Source organism: Talpa europaea (genome assembly GCF_964194135.1).
Source record: "Talpa europaea genome assembly, chromosome: 10".
NCBI lineage: Eukaryota > Metazoa > Chordata > Mammalia > Eulipotyphla > Talpidae > Talpa > Talpa europaea.
This window is the reverse complement of record NC_140077.1, coordinates 12564979-12591137: the sequence shown is the minus strand read 5'-3', so window position 1 is coordinate 12591137 and position 26159 is coordinate 12564979. Positions and strand designations below refer to the sequence as shown.

Here is a 26159-nt window from a genome sequence, read left to right as displayed (position 1 = left end):
AATGCATGCTCATAATCTACTTTCAGAGAACCATCAGTTACCTCGGCAAGAGTTTACTGGTGTTATTTATCATCCTGACCCATCGTTGTATGATTTCTGATCTAACAATGAAAATATTAACTGGAATTTTCCAAATGGCAATCCTTGCGTACTCAGACCAGCTTTCACAAATTGTGTGGGAGCATCCAATGAAACAGGTGCTCTCCATTGCCTGGCAATTAGCAAAAGAAAGATACAGGAAAATATCTCACTTTCAGATGAATCTGTCATAAAACTATCTTGGGCTCTTTCAAGGTGCTGGGATGGTCAAAATCTTACCAAAATTTTGGGAGATGTTGCTTTTGCCTTCCGTTTCACAGTGGCACCCCTCCCAGTCCATCTTCATCCTGGGAAGGGAGAAGAGCTTTGGCAAGCAGAGAGGGGGTGGGTGGGGCAATGGAATGGTGGGTAATTACCAGGAAATAATAGGACCCTCCTACCTTTTATCAGAGCAAGTATCAAATACTGTTTGGCCCAAGTATGTTTTATCCTGTTCTGTTTCTTATGTAAATTCAGCATCTAGAGACCAGCTTGCCACAAAAGTTGCCTCCGCTTCCCAACTTCATTCAACTTGCTCTTGAAAGGTGTATCATGTACCTGGGTCCCCACTCCAAGAAATTGTAGGAGAGATCTTATCTTGATCAGGTTTCTCTAGAAATCAAAAGCACCTGCTCTTTGTTGAGCTGGGCTTCTAAAGGGAGAACTATTCCCCTTAGAAAACACCCGGAGTTCATATGGGAACACACTTGGCATGTCCTTCCAGCCCAGTGATACCAATCTCCAACCAATAACCTTTGTGACAGTGAACCTCCATTGAGCACTTACTGCGTGCCAGGCTCTGTGGTAAGCAAGTTGCATGTATTACTTCATTAGGGCCCTGCAATAGTCATTGAGGATAGGAAGCCTGATTTTACAGATTTGGAAAATAACAGCCTGGACGGCCCAAGTTGTTTCTCTGAAATAGCACAATTGAAAATGTGACAGAGCAAAGTCATGTGTTCAGTTCCTGTGCTATTAGTTACATATGACATAGTTCAACTTTAGTATCAAAAATGTATACTGTCTGGCGGTGACCCACTCCTAATACACTTCCCTCCATGGACTTCCTCAGCAGAACTGAGCATGATCCCCTGCCGATGCAAAGGAAAATCAGTCACATTTACGCTAGCAGATAGATATAGATATAGATATACACACACATATATACACATATACATATATATATACATATACATATACATATATAATGTATTACTCTGAGAACACTGTGTCATAGAGAGTATCAAACCCTTTCAGGAAGGAGGGGATGGAGTTCACAGAAGCTAAGTAGTAACAGCCAAGAACACACAGCCAGGAAGTGGTGGAGTTGGACTTTGGACCTCAGGCCAACCACAGAGCCCATCTACCCAACCTCACCCCACACTGCCTCATGGAATCTTACAGGTGTCCTGCAGACATGTCCCTGAGAGACAGCAAAGGCCTTTGTTTCCCCTGCAGCTCTCATCATGAGTGAAATCTGCACTTTTGAGTTTAAGACAAGATAAACCTACTGACCGGCTTGGATCAAGCATGCTGAAAAGGATATTTTTTTTTCAAACTTTTATTTATTTTTTTTAAGACTTGACTTTATACAACCATTTTAGGATCAGAGCAAAATGGAGAATAAGGTACAGCAATATCCTACCTACCACCTTTCCCATTATCATTATCCCCTACTAAGAGTCGTACATTTGTTGCGAATGATGGACCTACATTGAGATATCATCATCCAAGGTGGGTGAAAAAGAACTTCTTGAAATAGGAATAAGTATCTCAACACACACTGAATATGATTATTTATTAATAGCAATATTTAGGCAATAATAAATAGCAACATTCATTAATACAGCATTTATCAGTGATATTTATTGATATTGAAGGGACAGTCCTTATGAAACTAAACTATTTTTGACTTCTGAGACTTTGGCTTACTTGTTATTTCCTCTGTCAATCACTTAGATTTTCCCATTTTCCCACCTCTCCATCCCTCCTCCCCAGTACAGATTTCCATCACTCTGCGTTGTTCCCACCTCCCCCTACCCACATGCTAGCTCCACTGACTTGCTGGTATCTTCCCAGTGTCTAGTTCAGTGCCTGAAATATGGTAGGGCTCAATAAGTGATTTTTTTTCAATGATTTTTTTAAAGGAAGGAAGAAGCACCAAGTTAATGCTAAGCCCTAGAAAAGAAAATATATATAAATGAACAAACCATATTAAAAATAATAAAAATAAAAATGATTCTTAACTTAAAAAAGAAAAGAGAAATTCAGAAAATTTACATATACCTTTTTCTTCTGAAGAACGTAAGGCCTGAAATGAACTAGGGTGATCAGCATCAGCTTCTGATGTTTTCAGGCCACACTAAACTCAGACTCAGTGTAAAAGGAAATAAATGTTCCCTCCTTCTCCCCTCTTCATCCATGTGTTTTTTTTTTTAAAGATTTATTTATTTATTTATTTATTCATACAAGCACTGGGTACAGTCAGAAGCGCTGGAGGGTGAGAGAATTCACCAGAGCCAGAGCGGGGAGCAGAGCAGGCAAAAGGACCGAAGTACACTGCTGAGGGGAGCAGCGGGCGGCAGGAGAGGTCTGCGCGCCATATGGGACCCTCCTCCGGTGGCCGGGGAGCAGCCGGGGATCAAACCGGCGCTGCAGAGGCTGCGGGCAGCTTGGCAACCCAGCGCTCAACCGCTGCGCCACCGGGAGGCCCTATCCATGTGTTTTTTATCCACAAACTAAAATAACTCCGCATGTGTCATACATTACAGATATGTCTTGAGTGACATTACTCTTACCATGGACACTTTGTGATACTTTTAAGGAAAAGTAAAACAACTCAGGGATGTATAAATGTCACCAGAAGTTGCCATTTACCTTTTTATGTCATCTGTTTATCTATCTAGCACTTTATTAAAGCCTTCACCCTGTGGGGGAAGCGCTAGACTATGACGCCCATTTACAGAGAAGGAAACTGAGTCCCAGAAATGTTTAATGGTGTGTCATGTAGCTGTTTCCTCAATTCTGGGACACCATCGTGGTCAGGCATACTATCAATTTAAATAGGCTTTAGGACATAAGGAAACAACCATACTATGCTTGCATATTGCTTACAGGACACATCCCAGTGTTTCTGAGACATTAAGTAATGTGTATTTGCAGGCCTGCATCTTAACTAAAAATATGACAAGTAGCAGAGCAAGGACTTCAGCCGGTATTCTAAGCCTGAGTCATTGTTGATATATAATTCAGTTTTTCAGCTGTCTTATATTCCTGCAAGACTGGGCATTTTTCTACACTTCCTACATCTGTCTCTCAAAGGGCTTAACGTAGTAGCTTCTGTATAACAGTCTCTCATTTGATTGATAAGGGTCTGTTTCCTCGAAGAACAAAAAATCAAAACATACCCTTATTTTTCATTCTTACATTTTTGGGTGCTAAAAAATCACAGGTACCATCTTTGGGAACTTCCCAGAAATAGCATTTTATCTGTTGTGTTTACAATGAAATCTTGTTGGGTGCTAAGAATTGACATAAGATTGCCTTTCTAAGTGCCTTCTTCCAATGTCATTATTCTAGGAAACTAACAAAATTTTAGGAGCTGGAGATCTCTCTTCAAAAGTGGTGATGTTTTGGATTAACTACAAGGTGATACGCTAGAAGCTCAGAGCTGATTAGAAAATACTAGAGGAAAAAAGCCTTAACGTGTTTTCATGAACACAAATACCCTATTTTAGTTTTCATATCAAATGTCACAACTGCTGAACTTGAGTCTTCTAAGTTTATAGTTTAGATAGTCTAACTATAAAAATAAGAATGCAAGAAATAAAATAAAGACAGCAAGAAATTTGTCTCCATGCAGAAATTAGTTTGCCTCCAGTCAGCTATTTTTTGTACGAGGGAGGAAAATTCAACTTTTTTTTTCAATCTTGGTTGGAGCAGTTAACAAAAAAGGTTTTCCAACTCTGTGAAGTCAAAGAAATTAGACTCAAGTGGCCGTAACCGAGCTTCCCTGCAGATTACTGTGCAAGCTCCCCCTCTTTTTTCCCCCACGGTGGATAATGTGAGTTCTTTGTGATTTATCAGCAGCCGGTTTCTTTTACAACGTCGGCCTATATAAATTCAAGTTAGAACTGGGGCCAGAGATTCGGGAAAGACCCGGGAAGCAGCATCCAGAGTCCTGAGAGGATGAGCCAGGCAGCCGGGCACCTGAGCACCCTCCTGTGGCGCTGACAATCCCAGCAGTGAGGCAAGCTCTGCCTGTGGGTGTAGATGAGGACCCTTTGTAACAGGCGAGGCAACTTGGAATCCACTCCCGACCCCCGTGACTGAGTGTTCTGCTTCATTCTCGCCCTTGACTTCAACTTCTCACTCGTGTTTCCTGATCTAGTCTGAGGTTCGGGCCCTGACAAGACCAGAGATACTTGGCTCAGCTCCATTTGGCCAGGTTCTGAACATCCATGATGTTGAGGGCCTTAATCCTGTTGACCATCTTTGTGGAAGCCTCTGGGAGATCGTGCACGCCAAACAAAGCAGGTACACCTGGGCTAGCCCTCTGTCCTGGGAAGGAAGGTCTCCTCAGGGCCCCTTTGCAAAGCTCAGAGCTCTGGGCTTTTCAGGTTGTGAAAAGGCAGTAATGTAGCTGAATGGAAGCCTCTTGTGCCAACCAGACTGTCCCCACAGGAAATGAAAATATATTGGATAAATTTAGACTTTTTTTTTTTTAAAGATTTATTTATTTATTTATACAAGCACTGGGTTCAGTCAGAAGCGCGGGAGAGTGAGAGAATTCACTAGAGCCAGAGCTGGGAACAGAACAGGAAGACTGAGAAAATACACACCTGAGGGGAGCAGTGGGCGCTGCAGGAGAGGTCTGAGCGCCATGTGGGACCCTCGCCGGTGGCCGGGGATCAAACTGGGACTGCAGAGGCTGCAGGCAGCTTCGCAGCCCAGTGCTCAACCGCTGCGCCACCAGGGAGGCCCATAAATTAAGACTTTTTGAAAATTAGACAATGCTAAATAGATGATCGACATAAAATCTCCACATTTTTTCCTATGTGACTATTGAATTTCTGGCCTGTGTTGAACAGTGTTGTACATAAATGGACTTTTAAAAAAAAATAGGTGCTCATTTTCATGGGATTTAAATAGTATATCCAATCTGTTTTCACAGATACATTATTTAAAGATTAAGGTTTAAAAGTGCACCAGTGTTGAATCTGTATTAAATATAGTGCCGATATTGTAAGGATGGAGGAAAGACCATAAAAGAGGAAGTTCAAAGACTGAGATTTGAGGGAAACTTTTATGACAGCTCATGAAAAATAGCAAGGAAAGTGGTTTTAAACAACTTTGCCTTTTTAAATGTGGCTAGAACCCACTGTTCTAATATGATTGCATATCTAATTTCAAATCTTTCCAGATGTCATTCTTGTATTTTGTTATCCCAAAACCATCATCACCAAAATCCCCGAGTGCCCTTATGGATGGGAAGTGCACCAGCTAGCCCTCGGTGGAATGTGTTATAATGGGGTCCACGAAGGAGGTTACTACCAATTTGTTATTCCAGATTTGTCACCTAAAAACAAGTCCTACTGTGGAACTCAGTCTGAGGTAAGTCCAGTTAGAAGTCACTAAGAGGACAAGGCTGGGCCCAAGAAGATGTCTGCTGTCTGCCTTTAAAAGATTAAGAATTTTCCAATTACCTTGGAAATTGGAGTCAATTCTGATTCTTATTTTCTGTGACATTAGCGATATTCAAATTCTTCTCTTCTGCCTAGTTTTGATGTCTCTTTTTGGATTTGAGTTTTATTCTCTTAATTTGTTACTGGAAACAGATAAGTCACCTTCTGGGAGTAAAAAAGTACATTTCCTACCTTCACCTATTTCAGGTTCTGAGTATGTCCTGGGTTGGATGGATGGGACATCCTGTGCCCAAGATTTTGAAGTGGCTATAAAGTGCATTTGGAATGACATGTATTTTAAAGGAGTCACCAAAAAATAGCACTCATAATTGGGTCTTGTGACTGATCCAGGACAAGAAATCAGAACTAAAATGAATCTTCCCAAGCAACCTGATATGACAGAGAAATTCTAATAAAGTCATTGGTTGGGGATCACAGAACTGGTGGAGCATACTTAAGAAGGGAGATTGTCTTCTGATGATCTTGCTGAAATCTAGTCTCCCCACTGCCTTGACTGCAGAAGAATGTAATCTATTGGGTATCAGAAAATGAGGATCAAGAGCTCTCAGACCCTCCTCCTCTTCCTAAAGTCCTTACAAAGTAATAGAGATTTAGTGGGAAGAGTCGGGGGCATAATTAACAAAGACTTTATCTCTGGGAATTCTGGTAAAGTGAACTAGAAATTATTTGCATGGTTTTAGGTAGGTCACTTCTTAAGTGGGTATTCAAGATCCTGTCTGGCTCCAATATTCTGTAATTTCAGAATCTAAGTCAGAGGGAAGAGTCTTAGAAAAAGTGCTCAGGGGCCTCCCCTGTGGCGCAGCAGTTAAGCCCTGGGCTGCAAAGCTGCCCGCAGCCTCCGCAGTGCCGGTTCAATCCCTGGTCACCAGTGAGGGTCCCACATGGCACGCAGACCTCTCCTGCTGCGCCCACTACTCCCCTCAGCAGTGTACTTCGTCAGTCTGCCTGTTCTGTTCCCCGCTCTGGCTCTGGTGAATTCTCTCACCCTCCCGGGCTTCTGACTATACCCAATGCTTGTATAAATAAATAATTTTTAAAAAAGTACATAAAAAAAAGAAAAGAAAAAGTCCTCAGGAGTGGAAGAAGGAAAAATCAAAGAACTAATAGAGTGACAGTCTAGAAATGGGAGCTGAGCAAAGGCACTGATTTAAGATTACTTAGGGAAAGAGATAAAAAGTTGATACTGGGAAACAGAGATTCTTGAGTCAGTTCTTTTTGGTCAGAAATGCAACAGGATATGGATTTATTTTAAACATAGAACATTAAACTGAGATTATTTTAAATAAGTCTTGTTGAACAGTCTCAAGAACTCTTTACAAAAATGATCAACTCACGCACAGGCCAAAAAGATGGGCGCTGCTCTTAATGGCAGACATTCCTGTCTCCCGTTGGGCTTTTTCTACACCATCTTCTTCCATTTTTCCCAGAATCCTCATTTCCATCATGGCGACATGGGGCTTACCCTAACTGCCTTCTTCCTTTCTCCAGTACAAGCCCCCCATCTACCACTTCTACAGCCACATTGTTTCCAATGACAGCCAAGTGATCTTAAAAAACCAGCCCGTGAACTATTCCTTCTCCTGCACCTACCATTCCACCTACCTGGTGAACCAGGCAGCCTTTGACCAGAGGTAAGTTGCTCTGCTGAGCGGAGGGCTGGCTGCCTTGTGTGTGTTCTGCAGTCCCTGTCAACCAGGCATGTTTCAGTCCTTATGCAAAATTCTCTCCCCTTTTCAGAGTGGCCACTGTTCATGTGAAGAATGGGAGCATGGGCACATTTGAAAGCCAATTGTCTCTCAACTTCTACACTGTAAGTGGTTTCTGGGTTCCATTTCTGCTCTGTGATCTTTCCAGGAGGTGATGGGATGATGGGGTGCTTCTTCAGGATTTGTTCTTCATTGAGACTATGCAGATCCCCATTCTTGAATTTAAGTGGAGATGTAAGCTTTGATCTAGCTTTCAACCTCTTTTAAAGACTAGATACAACAGAAAGTCAGATTTATAAACTGGATAGAAGAGTTGAAAGGTGCCACAGAGATATAAGGTCAACCTTCCCATTTTACAGATGAGAAAAATGAAGGCAAGAGTAATCCTGTGGGTTGCTGAAAGTCAGTCATCAGTATGACAGCCATTGTCTAACTCATCATCAAGATTAGTCTGCAATCCACTCTGAAGATTCATATTTAAGATCTAGCACTTAATAAAACCTGGACACAGAGTAGTGAGTTTGCTATGGCTATGGAGACTGGGGTTGGCCTCTGCGGTCTAGTTCTTTGGTCTCCAAAATCTCTCCATTACTGGGCTTCCTCACTGTCTAACTTGGCTGTCTATGTTGACACTGAAGTTAAAGGGACACTTTGGTCTCTCAAAATAAAGTACTTCAGAGAAACATCATAGTCAGTGGCCCCTGGTACATTCCCCCCCCCCCCCCCCCCGTTCAGAAGGGAAGCTTTGTCTTTTAATCCTGCAGCCTCCAGGAGGAGGCATGCACATAGCGACAGTAGCCCAGCTGGAAGGAAGATGCAGACAGAAATAGAAACATTTACATAGGACCTTAGAACTGGGAGATATCCTCAGAGGACACTATGCCCAACCCATTCATTTCACACAAGAAACAACTAAATTATCTGGAATGCCACTCTCCTTGATCTCTTTGAATTTGCTTTACCGGATCCTTGGAAGCTCTTGGCTTTGCTATATTCTGAAGGTGAGAGTTAGAAGGGATCCTGGAATAATCTAGTCCACTTACAGATGAGGATCTAAAGCTAGAAGAAGTAAATGCCCAAGATCCAGCAGGTAGCTGAGATCCATACCCATTCTGGACCCAGATCACCTAACCTTGATCTCTGGGGCACACTTACTACTCAGGGAGAGAAACTTAAGTTTCATATGCAAAACCTCTAGTTTTGTATGCAAAATTTTTAATTCCTTTTATTAAAGAAGGCTCTCTGAATTACATAAGCTGCAAGGTCCCACAAAATCTACATCTGCCCCTGGCCACACACCGCTAGTGGTTAAGTCCTGAGAAAGGGAACCACATAGAACTCCTTGACCTGTTGTAATCGGGGGTGGGGGGGTGGGGTTCATACAGCATGGACCGCCACAGTGGTGGAAGTTGGCAAGACCACTGTAGTAGCTGATGAAGGTTGTCCAGAAAGGAAAGGGCCTTTGCGCAGTGACCTCAGCCTCAGGGAATGTCCTGAGCAAAGACTGGTTAACTGCTGCATCCCTGTCAAGAAGTGTGTGCAACTGTTGTTTTAAGCCAGTAAATAGCTATGACCCTGCAAGGATTTTATGACATCAGGAAATGGAAAGGCACCAGGATTATCAAAAATCATCACCCATGATGTCAAAATACATCAGTCATGGTGAGATAGGTTTTTGATATAAGTATCAAATCTTAGAACTTTAAAAAAAAAACGGGGGGCTAAATAAAGAGTCATGTTTATGGCATCTCCCAGGCCATCCTCTGGACTAGCCATACTTAACAGCATGCTTCCTTGAACTGTTCTGGAAATGAGATTCAGACTCCCATGGGACTCCCCAAGACCCTTTCAGGAGAAAAGGAACTCAGCAAAGAGGGGACTCTGATGTTACAACACAGACTTTTGTACTGATTAATATTCCCACCATGGACTCGTTTTCCTATGCCTGACCCACGGGTTGGTATTTTTCTTCTCCTCCCTTCTTCCGCTTTGAGGGCATTCTTGTGTGTTTCTGAAGCAAGGGCTGCTCCCTGCATATATTTCCATCAAATTACCAGAGACAGAGCTGTGCCCTAGATTGCACAATGGCATCAGTGCTCTGCTAATTGCTTAGAATTCTGAGAACTCCAAATGCTGGGCTCCAAACCCCCAGTTCTACTCAACGTGCTTCTTTCTTCTCTCCTCCCACTCACTCCTGCCATGGTTGGTGTTCTTGGTGAAAAGTTATTTTGACTCCCTATCCAAAATAAAGGAAGGAGGTCAGCTTGCAGAAGCAGCCTGTGCTGTGCCGAAGAAAATAGGCCTTGTCATTAGTGGTTTAAATCTGGTTCCTCTAGTCACTAGTTGTGTGACCTTGGGCAAGTCAGTTAACCTCTCTGGGCTTACCGATGCATTTATTAAAGAGGAGTAGTAATAGCACTTCCCTCTTAGGTTTGTCAGGAGGATGAGATGAAACAATTCTTAAGAGACATTTAGCACAGTGCCGGGCATAAGTGTCAGAAAAAGTTATCATTCTCAAGATTGTGGACTTTGACCCCACTTAAAGTGGAAACAGCCTGCCTCGTTATCTTTCTAGAGCTGAGCATCAATGTTAAAGTGAGATTAGGCTCACTTTTATTCAATGGTACTGCTTAGCTAGATGGACAAATGCAAAACTGTAAGATGAAATCAAAGAAAAAAAGCAAGAGAGACCAAAATCATAGCTCTCCAGAGTCAGAACAAACCTCAGAGGTGGTTAACCTTGATGTTCCACTCAAAACCAGAAACTCTTTTGCATGATTGCTGAAGGGCAGGCTCCTCACTCTGCCAGGGAAAATGGCAAGTTGAACCTTCTCATTTCCTAACAGTCTGAAATCTGACATCCTGAACTGTGGCCTGTTGGTCCTGGTCCTGTTTTCTGAAATAATACCCATGTGATGATCTTGCTGACAGTCCTTCAACCATCTCAAGATTGTGCTTCCCAAGGCAAACACCTTCCCTCTGTTGGTGTCCATTTATCATCTTCCTCACTTTTCTCAGAGTATGGTCCAATTGGTCAGCACCTCTATTAAAAAAGAGAATCCAGAATTGAAATGTTATATTCTAGACCTTATCAGACCAGTTGAGGCCAGAGCCAGAGGTGACCTTTTTTGGTTCTGGAAGACTGTAGGGACATTTTTCTTCACCACTATCTGATGTTGGGTTGTAAGCAAAAGCAACTCCCAGATCTTTCTCACACAAACTGCTGTTAAACATTATATACCCATCCTAGCTCAGATGTGATTTAACCTTGTGGTAGGTAAAGGAATTGAATGGCCTGACTTTCCAATGTCTTCCATCCTGTGTGATGAATGAGTAGTTTGTGTGGTATTTCTGTTTCCAGGGATGCTGTCCAGACATTATAGGGTGAAGTTACCTGGAAACAGGTCTCTATTGTTCATGATATACAGGAAGCAGGGAGAGATGTCCTTAGCTGTCAGATGAGGCAGAGAAACTAACCTTTAAAAGTGTTTTATTTGAGAAATTGAACTGATGATGCAGATTCTATTCTCCTAGGCAGTAGAGATGTTCTTCCAATACTCAGATATTCTGCTGCTGGTCCCTGAGAGATGAAGCTTGAAGAAGTTCCTCTGGATAGATTTGAGGCTTATTTTGTGACTCCCAGGTTAGGTCCAGAATTGGAAACAGTCCGTTGAAATACGGCGAATCTCAGAAAATAACATGGAACATTACAAAACTGCTTCTTCAACAGGCATATTAAGCTGGTAACTCACAAATAAAAAATTTTTGCTTCATTTTTGCAACTAAGAGGTGCAGAGGGCTGACAGATTGCAAGAAAAAAACTGACTGATAAGTGACTGAATCAGGGCATGCTGGCTCAACCATCAGTCAGTAAAATAATGTCAGAGGCACTGGAAGATGACTCTGAGGCCTTGCAGTATATTCCTGAACTTGACCCATAGCGACTAAAGTATTTTAATGACAGCTCCTTGCTGCCACTACCTATTCTGTTCTATAAATCTCTAAGATTGTGAAACACAATCTTTTAACTAATAGCCTGCTCTAATTTCATATTTCTGTTACATAAAATCATCATCAGATTTTCTGCAAGGTAGGTGAAGCCAGAAATTATTCCCATTTTGTAATAGGGAAACTGAGACCCCAAAATCTGACTTCCCTATAGTGTGCCTCATGTTAGTAGTGGGAGCCAGGATTTGTCCAGGACCCTTGTCTTTCTATCATGATGCTTTTGTCTCTGGAGGCTAAACTGAAGAGTAGTTAAAGGTTGTAAGTAGAGTTGAATGGTCCCAAGATTCAAAGAATGGAGAATTCAGCCTCCTTTGGGTAAGTCACTGCAAACACTACTATTACTCCTAATAGCTCCCCCAGAATTGCCTGGATGGCAGGTGAAGACCAGACATGCAAGGCCAGTGACTGGAAGCTGCTGTGAGAATTGCTGTGGTGGCTCCTATTATACTTCAAGTCAAAGCCAAAGCCTCTGGGTCCACCCCCATGGCCTCTCTAACTTTATCTCCTGCTTCCCACCCCCCTCCACTACCTACCACCCTCCACCTGCCCTTTGCTCACCCATGCTTCAGCCTCTCTGGCCTCCCTGCTGTCTGGCAGCCAGACTCACCCCAGGGACTTTGCCTTGGCTGATACACACTTCCCTGGATGCCTGCAATGGTGCCCTTCCTCACCTTCTCCAGCCTCTTCTCACATGTAACATCCTCAATGAGGCTTCCCCAACCACTGTATTTAAAACTGCAACTTGCACCTCCTCAAAGACCCAATCCACCTTATCCTGAACCGTAGTTTTTCTATAAAGCACACTATGTTCTATTCTAACATACTAAATAATTTACCTCCTATGTAACTTGTCTTATCTGTCTCCCTTTCTAGAATATCAGGAGATTTAGAAACAGATTTTGTTTTGTTCACTGGCGTGGCTCAAATACAGACTATCCTGATAGAGAGACACTCCCAATATAAAGAGCAACCCCTAACACATTGTAGGTGGCCAACAAGCTGCTGTTGTTGCCGCTGATATGTTAGGAATCTGATCATAAACTTTCCAGCCCAGGCTGGACTCTGCTCAGTAAATAGCAGTGGTGAGCAGGTTGAGTGGGGTGTTTGGTCCCCTGCCTTTGTGTGATCTGGTAAAGAGCAGCGCTCAGCACCGCTGGATTCCACTTGTTTTCTCCCATTAACCAAATCTTGTCTCTCGTTGGCATGGAAGATGCACAACATCCTAGGAGGGACAGTTTCACTTGTCCTAGAGTGCCTCATGTCTGTGCCTTTGGGTTGATTCCACCTTGGTCCAACCCAACTCACCTGCTCCTGTCAGACTCAACTGCTCAGTCTAAGAGGTCATAATGCCCTTTGTTAATTTCCCTCCAAAGAATGCCAAGTTCTCCATGAAGAAAGAAGCCCCCTTTGTCTTGGAGACATCCGAAATTGGTTCTGATCTGTTTGCAGGAGTAGAAGCCAAAGGATTAAGTGTTAGGTAAGTGTTTTCCCTTTATGTTACTATTTTTAAATACAAAGGAAAAAAAAAGACCAACCAAGAGATTTTGTACTTGCCAGATATTTCTATGACACATGATTCTCTGGCTCAAAGTGGTGCACTCTGTTTTATTTCCAGGTTTAAAGTGGTTTTGAACAGCTGTTGGGCCACACCCTCGGCCGATTTCATGTATCCCTTGCAGTGGCAGCTCATCAACAAGGGGTAGGTTCACTCTGGAGCACAGGGTTGAGAGGTGGGGACATGACGAGCCAGGTCTTCCCTGGCTCAGGATAGCTTGGAAGGAAGAGTGAGCCTATTGGGCCCTCCTCTGTCTTCCAGGCTGAGTACTGGTGCTGGGAAACAGAGGGCTCCTAAGTACCAGCTACTGTTCTGAAGGCATTTGTCTTACAACAGATAGGTATTACTACTATCATCCCCATTACATGAGGAAGCTGAGGCACAGGAGGGTTAAACAATGTCACATCATGTGGGGGGGGGTAAACAATATCACATCGTGTGTGTGTGTGTGTGTGTGTGTGTGTGTGTGTGTGTGTTAAGGGTAAGTGGGCAAGCTGGGTTCAAATCCAATCAGTCTTACATTAGACCCCTGGTGGCATTAAATTAGATAATTCATGTAAAAAAAACTTAGCACATAGTAGCCTATAGATTAAAATAATATTGCTTTTACATTAATTCACTAGAATTTTTTAGGAGAGAACTAAAGCATTGGGGTTGCACCCTAGAAAGATGATTCTGAGTGTTGTAGGTGACTTAGAAACAGCACAAGGGAGCTGAGAAGAGCAGATCTGGGGCCAGGGCAGCTATCTGCCTCCCAAGAGATAGACAAGACCTGACAGGCTGCGGCCAAGTGAATGGAAAGTTCGTCCAAGGGAGGGGAAGGGATAAAAATTTAGCAACCGGTGGCTTTGGGGTGGAGGGAAGGACAGAGCGAGCCATCTGAGGAATATGTGACCAACATGGATTTGTATTAAGCCTGTGGATCACAAAGGTGAGGGAATTGTTTGCTGTTGGCTGCAGGAGAAGGGGGTTTCTAGATGAGGGAGTTTGGATTCTCCTTGAGTGCAGATGACACACTGAGATTGTGAGGGCAATTGTTTGCAAACTCTAAGAATTATAATGCTGGAAACAGGAGGCTGCCTAGACTGGAGGCGTGGGCATTATCCATACAATGAGCAATAAGCCCAGAAGAGAACACTCCCCAAAACAGAGACCAGTGTGCCTGTGTTGCCCCCGAACCCTCCAGGCTGTGTAAACATGGGGCGGGAACAAAGATGGTTAGCTAATAAGGGGGAGCAACTCTAGACCTTTATTTATTTTTATTTAACAAACACTGACATACTTACATAACATACCAAACATGTTTCAGGTAGGTGCTTTACAACCATTAATTTAAATTTCATTACCACCACCCCCATAATGTAGATAGTAGTCATAATCATGATTTATACTATTTAAAATATATATTTTTTAAAGATTTATTTTTATTTATTTATGCATACAAGAGCTGGGGCACAGGCCAGAGGTGCAGGGGGTGAGAGGATTCACCAGAGACAGAGTGGGGAAAGAACAGGCAGGCAGACTGAAATACACTGCTGAGAGGATCAGTGGGTGAGTCAGGAGAGGTCTGCTGTGCCATGTGGGTAGCTCCCTGCCTGGGGATCAAACTTGTGCTGCAGTGGCAAGCAATAGCTTGATAGCACTGAGACTTTAACCCCTGAGCCACCAGGGAGGCCCATAATAATCATGATTTTATAGTCGAGAAAACCAAGGCACAGACAGATCTAGAAACTTGCCCAAGCCTCCAGCTAGTAAGGGAATGGTTGAGCAGGTTTAAGCCAAGGAGAGCTATGTCCTGAGCAGCCAGGGCAGACAGGTCAGCAGAACCACACAAGGACTCAGCAGCTCTTCCTGTAGAAATGGGAGCTCAGTCTGGGTGCTTATGGCACTTCTGTCACTGCAGGATTGATTTAGGTTCTGTTGACGAGGTGCAATCAGATGACTTCAAGGAGATTCTGAAATAAATTCTTGACCTACAGGGTCCCGAAATTACCATCAGACCCTGGGAAACTCTCAGACAGTATCCACACAGGGACACAGCTGAGTTGAAGAAACCCCAAGCTATTTCCATATTCCACCTGGTTGAAACAGCGCCTCGAGGCTGGAGAGACAGGCACCAGGCTCAGTGTTGAAGGGGAGAATGAGCTGGTCCACGCCTACCACCTCCCACACGCTTTTGGCTTCAAAAGGGCCACTAGGCCTTTTTGAAGGGAAACCTAGTTTTCAAAAGGGCCTGGAGAGATTAAATATTATCAGGAATTTTAATTTGATGTGGGGAAGGAGAGTCTAGTAGGATGGTGTGCAGCCTCCCTGTGGGCTGTGAGCGACCTGGCAGCGTACAGCAGAGGGATCATGGGCCTGCCCAAGGCTTGGCTGGAGCCCCAGAGGGCTCTGTTTACATTGTTTTCCATTGCTGACACCAGGCCTCGGCCACCTCAGCCTCAGGGAGCTATTTTAAGGACTCTCATCTTGAGTTCAAACAAGGATCTTGGGTTTATTGACCAAACAGTCCTGCAAGAGTCTTGTTTCACAACTCGGAAAATGCCTCTGGTTCCGACAGTGCACAAAGGCCATCACACAGTCCAGTTTCCGACCCCTGATCCAGAGAGAGGCGCCATGCTCGTTCCTTGTTTCACTCACTGGCCCTCAGAGTTAACCTTGCTTCCCTCTTCTCTCGCACCTCCAATCTGGCCCCTAGTAACTGTTGCTGATGGAGCCAGGTTGAGGAAGAGACATCACAAAAATTCTGGCAGGGAGAGGGCTGGACCATGCTCTAGTGTGTGTTGAGTTTGATTGACAGTAGAGTCAGGGAGATTCTTCAGGACGGGCACTCACTATGGGTCCACGGTGCTGCTGTCCACTGGCCTGAAGCTTTGGGGCCCATAGGCCTTTCTGCCCAGACCACAGACTCTGCTGCTCCTTGAGCCCTGCAGACCACACCTCTCCACTCGTGTGTGGGCCTCACGGTGCATTCTCAGGAACAACTGTGTGGGTGCCCAACACTTGGTCAAACATCTGGCACTTAAGCAACTAGCATGCATTGTGTGGCTGGTAAATGCAAAAATATTTTGCTTAAACCAAGTTTCATCCATCTCGACACCAGTGACATCTGAATCATTCTCTGTAGGGGGATGACTGTGCATTGCAGGATGTTCTGCAGCACCCTGGCCCCCACTCACCAGATGCCAGTAGCTCCTCCCTCCGTCATGACACCCACCATGCCCAAAGCCCCCCAGCTGAGAACCACTGTCTTTGACAAATGTCCACCTTTGTCATCCTTTCTTCTTTTACTGCCAACTATTACCTTTGGGACTTCCCAAGTATTACTTTCTCATTATAGAGAATGGAAAATACATAAAGACACTAAGAAGATAAAACAAACTGTCCGCGATGTCACCATTGGCTGCTGTCAATAGCCAAAGTGAAAATTAGATAGTATTCTTCGAGTCTTTTGGTTTCATATTAAAAGCATGATCTCAGTTTTACAAATACAGAGATGGCATTGGAGTAATATCAACAAGAATTTCAACCCTAAGGGCAAACCTCGAGATGCCCAGAAAGTGGGTGTGCTGGGCTTCCGGTTGCTGACATCATCTTGATGGAGAGTGGAGCCCGGGGGCCGTGCCTCTTCCAGCCCTCAGGGCTTTCTCTCAGGGGATTTTGCTTCTTTGGGACAGGCAAGTGTGTTACTAGGGTTGTGGCTTCTCATCTGTCACCCTCAGCTGTAGCTGTCTATAGGATGGGGGCGCTCACAACCTTCTAGTAGCTTCCCAAGGTGACCTCAGAGCCTTGAGGATCAGTGAGGTGCTGTGAGGACAGCCGCTGGGGCAGTCCAGGAGGCTACGGCTGTATATGAATTTGCCTCAGAGGCCCCCACCTTTGTTCAGAGAGGTAACATCTCTCCTCCCTCCTGCCCACCCTGTGCTTCAGCTGCCCCACTGATGAGACGGTCCTCGTGCATGAGAACGGAAAGGATCACAGGGCAACCTTCCAGTTCAATGCCTTCCGGTTCCAGAACATCCCCAAACTCTCCAAGGTTTGGTTACACTGTGAGACGTTCATCTGTGACAGTGAGAAGCTCTCCTGCCCCGTGGTGAGCCCCCTCTTGCACGATGTTGCCCCAGGAGGCTGGTATTTGAGAAGCTGTATTTTTAGCTGGGGAAACAGTCACCGTGCCCATGTGGGAGTGTGCTGAGGGCATTCTGGGGAAAAGGGCACTGGGGTGAGGCCGTCGCGCCTGGTACTGTCCATCCTGCCAACGACAAGCTGCGCGGACCTGTCACTTAACCACTGGAGCCTGCTTTTCTGCTCTTTAAGGGTACAGTGGTGGTTAGACAAGCAGTGATAAGGCTCCCTTTTCAGACAGCAAGATTGGATGCAATGAAACTAATGACAGACAAGGAAATGTTTTGACCAAGTTAGAAGCACCAGGGAAATTAAAAATCTAGGTAGTAACGGTAGGCTTTGGCAGGAAGTCAAAAAAGTAGGTATGTTCAGTTCAGATAGTCTGGGACTTGAGATGGACCAGGGAGAGGCTGCAGCCATTCCTGACATGGGGTCACAGCTGATCTGACCTTGTGAGAGGAAGGGGCTCCAGCTGCCAGGCCTGTGTAGCGGAGCTCAAGTCAGAATCTGTTGGCCCTGCGCAAGCCACCAAGAAATCACCGCAGAATCAGTCAGCACGCACAGTGAATTGCTAGGGAGGCAAATTCCCAGACCCATTCCTAAGCCCCACCCCAGGAACTCTGGGGTGGGCCCAGAAACCCCAAGTCCTTTAGGTGATTCCAAGGCCGCCTCAGATTTGAGAACCTCACTGCCCCAGAGAACTAACAGCGCCCAATCCCAAGCTGTCACCTCCGCTGGTCTATTTGGAGCAGAGACTGTTCATGAGGATGGCTGCTCCAGCCGCCTGTGGGAGCCAACAGAAATCAGATCACAGTCTATCTCTTTTCATTCATTTGGCCAGAAAGTGGTCACTGACAAGAACAAATACAGAAAGGAAAGAAGCAGAGAGACAATCTACAATTACTGAAGAATTGTTCTTGGTACTCAGAGGGGGAGGGGGGCAGAAAATGAGCCAGAACACATTTTGTAAGGATCCACTTCTCAAATCTTGGTGGCAAGAGTAGTGACAGCCGTGCTTCCATCAAGAGAAGTGGGGTCCACGCCTCCCACAACTAGGGACCCCTCCCAGGCAGACATCTTCCAGCTTGAAGAATTAATATTGTTTTCTTCCCATTGTCACGTTCGAGAAGGGATGAAAAAGATCCCTGAGTTATAAAAGATATGAGGTTACTAGAATATTGATTGGAAAAAAATTGACTGTACCACTTTTGTGACATTTATTTTTAATTCTTATCTTTTCTGTCCTGTGTTCACTTCTCACCTCACCTCCCTGCCCTTTACCTCCCCACCCTTCAACCCCCACCCCCCACCTGCTCACCCCTCACATCCTTACCTCTACCCCCCTCACTTTCTCACCCCTCACCTCTTGTGGGTTTTCAGACTTGTGACAAACGCAAGCGGCTGCTCCGGGACCAGACAGGGGGCGTCCTGGTGGTGGAGCTCGCCCTGCCCAGTAAGCCTCTGGGATTCCACACACTTGAGTTCCCGCTGGGCTGCAGCCACAGGCACAGTGGGTTGGAGCATTTTCACCGAATTACCAAACCAGCTATGCCTGTAGGCACAGCCTTCCAGCCTCCTCCAGCCTCCCATGGGGGTGGGGGCATTGCTCAAGGAGTTGAGGTTTGTTAACAACCCTGAAAAGCTCTTTCTGCAGCCTAAGTTCCAATGCCCCCAAGGAATGAGGAAGTGCTGAACTCCCAGAGCCTGCAGTCAGGGATAACAATAGAAAACTAAAGTTCTGGGAACATCCAGCCTGGGTCAACAAACTTTGGGCAGCCAAAGCTGGGCCTGGTGCAGCAGCCTGGGATTTCAGAAACTCAGGAGAGCCCTCAGGACTCACTGTTCAGCAAGGAGATGTTAAGTGGAAGGGAAAGGGCGTGGCCTATTAGAGGGGGTCGGGTGGGCTGGGAATTGATGGGGGAGGCTGAGAAAAGGCAATTCCACCCAGTCCAGGCCTCAGGGGAGTCCTCTGAGGTTAACCTTTAAGTGTGACCTGAAGGTGAGCAAGTCCTGGGTGAAGGCTGGGACTTCTTAGTAGCTTTACTTTAGAGGACCTTCACAAATTACACCGAAGGTCGGATCCCAGCTGCTAATTTTGTGTGGTCTGCAAGCTGTGAACAGTTCTTACCCTTTAACGTGATCAAAAAAAAAAAAAAAAAAAAAAATCAAATCAGAACAAAATTTCATGAGACTTGAAATTCCAGCTTCAGTGTCTATGGAACTGGTTCAGGAGGAGTGTCTACAGCTGCTTTCATGCCCCAAAGGCAGCCTCAATTAGCTGCAATCAAGACCAGCTGGCCCCCTACCTGAAAGCTTGTTCTCTTTGGCCCTTTCCAGAAGGTTTACCAACCCTTGCCTGCCTTAGAGCCCAAGTAAAAATGGGGTGAGATGAAGCTTTGTAAACCCCCTGTGAATGTTGTCCCAAAGGCAGCTGGGCACCTGGGTTCATCAGGGGGACAGTCAGGTTTGTGTTTAGAACCAAAGATTTCAGACTGCTCTTTCCACGAACTTTGCTTAAACCTTCTGCATTCTCTCTCTTTACTCACTACAGGCAGGGGATTCTCCGGTCTCTCTAGTTTCTCAGGTAAGAAAAGGAGACACTTCTGGGAAATGATGCTTCCATTTAAAAGCATCAGGGGGTGGTGCTTTTATCAGATGGATGTATGTCTCAAAAGCAGCTTACCTTTGGCCCCAGTAAAGTCTTTAGGAATTAAGAGTAACACAGTACAGCACACCTGTAGCAGAGGGGATTGGAGGTAGAAAGGTCTCTCTTGAGTCAGCCTGTGGGCTCAGAAGGAAGAGGGGAGCCTCAGGTAAATTGGATGAAACAAAATTGGATCTCGCTTCCCAAAAGCAAAGCATCACAACAAAGCATCACCAGGTAGCCCTGCCTAGTCTCCTCCATTTAGAGAACGCAATCTTCAACGATCTGTTCATTCAACAAATATTTCTGAGTCCCTGTTATTACTCTACCCTTCATTAACTGAGAGGCCTTAGGCCTTGACCTTGACCTTCCAATTATATAGGTGGGCTAATAATTGCCCCCCTCACATGCAGCTGTTGTGTGAATTAAATATTACAGCTGAGGGCACCAAACAATGCCCAGCACCCAGCCAACATCCAGGAAAGCTCAGCCATAATTATTGACCGTACAGGGCACTATTCTAGACTGCGTGGCTACTGCAAGGAGCAAAGCAGAGGAAGACTCCACACTTCCTGCTTTGTGTGAACTGGGGCGGGGTGGGAGAGGGATGAAGAGATAATAGCTAGGAAAGCTCACAGACGAGGAAAATTTCAACGGTGACCCCAGTTCAAGATCATACCTGAATGATGGCAAAAAGGCAGCAACACATGGAGATGGGGGAAAGACAGTTCTATTTTTTTAACACACTCACGGGTGTTGACTTTGCTGTCCCAAGGACCAGAAATCATGCAAATCTGATTTGTAAGTCCCCACTCCTAGATTCTCCTTTCTTTTTTTTCTTTTTTTTTTTTTTAAGATTTATTTACTTATTTATACAAGCACTGGGTACAGTCAGTAGCGCAGGAGGGTAAGAGAATTCACCAGAGCCAGAGCGGGGAACAGAACAGGCAGACTGACGAAATACACTGCTGAGGGGAGCAGCGGGTGCGGCAGGAGAGGTCTGCGCGCCATGTGGGACCCTCCCCGGCAGCAGCCGGGGATTGAACCGGTGCTGCAGAGGCTGCGGCCAGCTTCGCAGCCCAGCGCGAAACCTCTGCGCCACCAGGGGAGACCCTAGATTCTCATTTCTAGAGGAAGTTCTGCAGTGAAAACCCCACCATGAAATGCCATCTCTCTGCTATGGAAGTCCAGATGTGCATTTGCTGGGAGTCCACAACCAGGTTTATCTGCTGGGCTCTCTGTGCTGATGAAAGTGAGTTACTGACACTGAAGGGGAGAACAAAATGGCTTTGTATACAATGTGCAGATTCATGACCCCCTTGAGCTGACTTTTGTTCATTCTTGTTGAGTTGTCCTTTCTCCTTATGGAACAATTTTGTCTCCTGTCCCGTCCACTCCACAGATTTCCTCTTCCACCTGGCCGTGATGCTGGGGATGGGTGCGGTGCTATAGGAGAGGCCCGGCGGGCAGCTGCCACTCCTCCTAGATCATCACCTCTGCCCATTTGCTGCCCAAAGAACAAACAGACCAAGCAGGAGACCGTATTGTTGGGCAGCAGAGATTCATGCTTTGCCAAATATGTGTTCAGTGATTTTGGGGGATTTCAGTGATTATTGTCCTTTGGTGGCCCACTTCCTCTCATTCCTTCCTGTGATTCTTAGATCCTGTAGCTGGTTGGGCAGTTTCCCTCCTCCACACTCAAGTCAAGGCTGCCACGGACTCCTTTGAAAGCTATTCCAATTTTGAAAGACAGCACCCCATGCAAGTACAGCTGAGTACATTGAGGAGCAGGAGGACATAGCCACAAAGTCAGCAGAAGCTGGGGGACAGCCACGTTCGCCAGAGGAAGCCAGTGTCATGGATGCTGTGATACTTATCTAAGGACCACATTTGGTCTGGCAGTGATGTGGAAATCAGAGTGGAATATAGTAGCTTTGTTCAAATCTAAGTAATATGAAGAAAAATGATTCTCAAGAATCCCCAATTGCTGACCTAATTTGCTTTAGGTGATAGGATTTCTTTTAATATATGTAGACATGTTGTAGGCATAAACTCCTTATCTTTATAGCTGGTATATATTTCTAGAACCAAAAAAAAAAAATTAAATAGCATTAAAACCACAAAAAGAATAAAACTCACATTATCATGAATTCAAGTTCATGACATGGCTTGTCTAAATGAAGCTGCAGCTTGACGCATGACTGTAGTGATGGACGGGTTCTCAGAAGCTTGTCTGCCTGCCATGTGCCTTGATGCTCTGTCTGTGTGCCCTGCTAAGACACCTTCATTTGTGCAGAATGAGCAGACCTCACTTAGCCCTTACTGAAACATTCAAGCCCATATCTGATTTTGTTTTATTAACTTAGGATCATTAGAAACAAACAAATCAAAAACACAGTTGCAAATATGGCCAACACCACTGGTCCAGAGTAAGGTGATAGTGATGTTTTACACTGTCAATAAAACAACAGTTGAACAAACCAATCCTGGAGGAAAATTGACAGATCTTGAGAATACACCATGGATCCCAGATGGAGGTGAGAAGCTGGAGTGTGATAAGAAAAGCCAATTTTCTGTGTTTTTAGTGTCATGCAGACCTCATCAGTGGCCTCTCGCTGTGAAACATGTCTGTTTGTATCTATGTTCCACGTGTTTGAAAAGTGTTGAGATCTGTAGTTTGGTGACTCTAATACAACTTTGTTAATGAGCTCAGAAATGAAACTAGTTCTCAAATCTCTGGAGAAATGAAGTGCAAGTTTGTTTAGTATTAGGCTAGATTAAAATGACTCATGGTAGGCTTGACTGTCTTGAGACTGCTGCTCCAGCCAGTTTGGGATTTCTTCTTCCTGTAAATTCAGAATTCTTGTAGCCAGGAAGAACAAAAGATTTATTTTATTGGTTCTAATAAAAAAAACTCCTAAATATAGCGTATGCATAGTCCTAGTCAAATCCTTGGCTCTCAGAGTAAAACATTGTATTAGCTTTGCTTTTTTTTTTTTTTCCTGTTTAATGATCTTGTATCTCTACCTGACGCGATGAAATAAAATGCCTTAAAATAAATAACCAATGACAATAGCATGCCGTGTTGATTTCTCGTGTTGACAGCCAATTCCTTGACCCTCTCTGGGGTTTCTACAACTGGGGGTTCTTAGACTCACATGTACCACAGCCTTTTGATCATTCTAGCCCACATTTGTATTTCCAAAATTCCAGTATTGGATTTCAGATGCGAAGGTGTAAAGCCAATACATACGCTAAACATTTGGGGGCAAATCTTTTTAATCACTCCTGTTGCTAAAGCTCTGATGTCTATCACCAGAGACTGGAGGTGTTTTGACCTAAAGTAACCCTCTCTCTTAGGTAATTAAGGAAAAGCACACTCAAAACAATTGCTCTTGTAAATTCCCGTTAGTGCTAAACGTAACACAGACATCTAGAGGAGGAAAGAGTGTATTCTCCCTTAGGTATACTTGGTTCACATAGAAAAATTACTGGATATAGATTTTAGGAAATTGTTCTTATTAAAATTTCTGGTTATGAGCCCTGAAGACACTGTCTCTCTCTATAGTTAGATGAATGATGATAGATCATAGACAGATACATAGTTAGATAGCAAGATATAGCTCTATAGCTCTATGGATGTAGCTCTCACATATATTTATCTTTATCAATGGATCAATAGATATACATGTATAGAAGTATATGTACTCAGTATATATGTATGTACATGTGTGTATATATATATGCATATGTGTGAATGTGTGTTATGTGCACATATGTGTGGTGTTAGTGTATATATGGATGCCAAATGTTTATGTTACAATATTCAATGATAAAGACAGATGTTATTAAGTATTACATGAATATAATTTGTATAAACATGTAGGCTAGGGCTGGAAGGGAGAAGACACACACCATACAAACACAAAGATGGGATAATAATAGATAATGACTAATTCCCACCCCACCCCTGTGTATCACTTTCTAATGTTCTTTTAAGGTAGCTATATTGGATGGCTGAGTTACTTCTGTAGCCAAATCTCCTCCATTTTACAACAGTAACCACTTGTAGATTAAAAATTAGGAATAAGTAGAATTAACCCCAGACCATGCTTTTGCATTCCCTCTTGGGGGCTGTTCATGCACCAAATCACATTCCCTCTCCAGGATTAACTGTTAACTGTTAACTGCTAACTGACTCTACCTGTGCTCCTGGAAACTTGGCAAACTGATGGTGTTACACCCCTATAAAATGCCCTGTGTCTGTCTGAGTTGACAGTGGATCAGAAACAAACATCTTTTGATTGCTGAGAAAACATTCTGTTGGGAAACTCACACACCTTGACTCCTGTCACCCCGACTGCCGGACACCTCCTCAGATGTGAATCCCTGGGCCCCTCACAATTTTTGCCCCTTCTAAACACCCAGCATTCCCACCATTTAGGGTGCTGGTTGCTTTGGGGTGCCTATCCTGCCAATTTCCTTCATGGCCATCTCAAATAAAACTCCTTCAAGTGAAGACAATCCTCATAATTCAGAATTTGGCTTTCAGGGCTTGAGCAAAAGACCAGGTTTGGTCATTTACACTCTACATTTCTGTACATATCTCTATTGTCCTTAATATATTGCATCATTACCCTTTATGCCTCCTCTCCAACTAGACTGAGAGCCAAAGATCAAAGAGAGTTGAATGTTCTCTTATGTTCCCCAGTGTGGTACTTGGCACAGAGTGAATGGTCAATAAATGTTCCTTGAATTAATGAAAAGTTCATACAGTGGATGGATAGGTGGGTGGGTGGATGGATGGATATATGGATGGGAGCTTTGTTCCTGTTCATGGTGAACAAGTATTGGGGACCCTGGAAGTTCTGATCCCAAACAAGGGGAGAAATTGTGAGGCATGAGAAGAAAGATTCTGACCCACTGCTTCCACACTGAGGTGGAGGGGGAGTCTTCTTGTCCCCTTCATATTAATGCCTCTGCCTTCCCTCCTCCTAAGCATCGGTGAAAAGTTCTCAGGCCTTACACTGAAGGCCTGTGGGGAGGAGCAGAGCCTACCACAATGAAAATGGAACCATGTTCTAGAAAACAGAGTCTGCAAAGGTCATGGAGTCCAGTTGCCCACCTCGGGGCAGAGGAAAAGTCCCACAGACGGGCACACTTAGGAGCTCAGTGGAGTTGGGACTATTGGAGAAAGCACTTCTCTTGCCCTGATTGCATCATCTTTTTCCCTGGAGAAAAGCAAGAGTTGCACCAAAAGCTGTGTGAGGTTCTCAACTAATCAAAACACTGTTTATTTCTCTCTATAGAGCTCTAAAATTGTCCCCACAAAGACACTCAGGGGTCTAGTAAAAAGGAGCCATTTCTGGGTCTCAATGATTTTCATTCTTCAGTCTTGGAAAATCAACAGGAAAAGGTCTCAAATTCGATGCAGCATTCAAGTGGCTCTGCCGTATTCCGGGACAACCACCAAAGTTGTGTGGATGTGAGGAGCTGCAAGGGATGAAGAAGCACTGGGATGCACTAGCAGTTCTATTCCAAGATCCATAGCATGAGCCTACAGGAATCCTATTCTTCGCATAAAGGGGAATATATTCATGGCAGAATGTATGGGATCATGTTTGTCTGCTGGAGATTAAAAACAAAATCAGCACTTCATAATGAATGAAAATTCCACCTAAAATCTGAGCCCTGATTGCATCCTTTGTTCGGTGAATAGGAGAGAAATCAAGCAGTAAATTGAGAACAAGATGCCATCCATTTGGAAGGTGCGTTCCAGAGGAAGTGGAGCTCAGGGCCGGGCCTTTCAGTGACTGATAGCAAAGGTCCTGCCTGCTTGGAATAACCTGTCCTTTTGGTTTCACTTAGAGCTGATCCTCTCCACAGGTTCCTGAGATACCTCCTGATAAGGGCTCCCAGCTCCTTCCAGGCTGATTAGCTGATAAGGAAAACAAGCACGCCAGGTTAGCAGCAGCCACCTTGCAAAGGAAGGTGGGGTGTAATCATTGGGCCAGAGTCCCTGGCCTCCCACCTTCCTCCTCCAGCTTTCTCTGCTCTCAGATTGATGTGGGGTTCTTTGCAAATTTGCAAGCTAATGGGCCAGAAACATCTGATAACTAGAGGAGGTTTTCTGGCAGGGCTGGGAGAAACAGCCCAGGGTCAGTGTCCCAGAAAATGAATTCACCAGATCCACCTGATCCAATCCCACTTTTGTGCTGGACCAGCCTCTGGGCGCAAACTCCCCTGCAGGAAGAGACCAGCTACATGGCTCCCAGCTACACGGCTCCCCCTACTGGAGGCTTATTAAGTGCGCATGAACGACACCCTTAGATGGGTGA

General features: G+C 44.6%; 1 protein-coding gene across 1 annotated transcript; it reads left to right on the top strand.

Annotated features, from left to right (window-relative positions):
* Positions 1-4538: 4538 nt before the first annotated feature.
* TECTB (tectorin beta) lies at positions 4539-26138 on the top strand (the record flags this gene model as incomplete). Its single annotated transcript, XM_084244555.1, has 9 exons — positions 4539-4614; positions 5501-5691; positions 7272-7414; positions 7521-7593; positions 12871-12974; positions 13113-13196; positions 16983-17145; positions 18558-18630; positions 26071-26138. The coding sequence occupies 9 exons, from the start codon at positions 4539-4541 to the stop codon at positions 26136-26138; spliced, it is 975 nt and encodes a 324-aa protein (XP_084100681.1).
* Between the last annotated feature and the right edge of the window lie 21 nt (positions 26139-26159).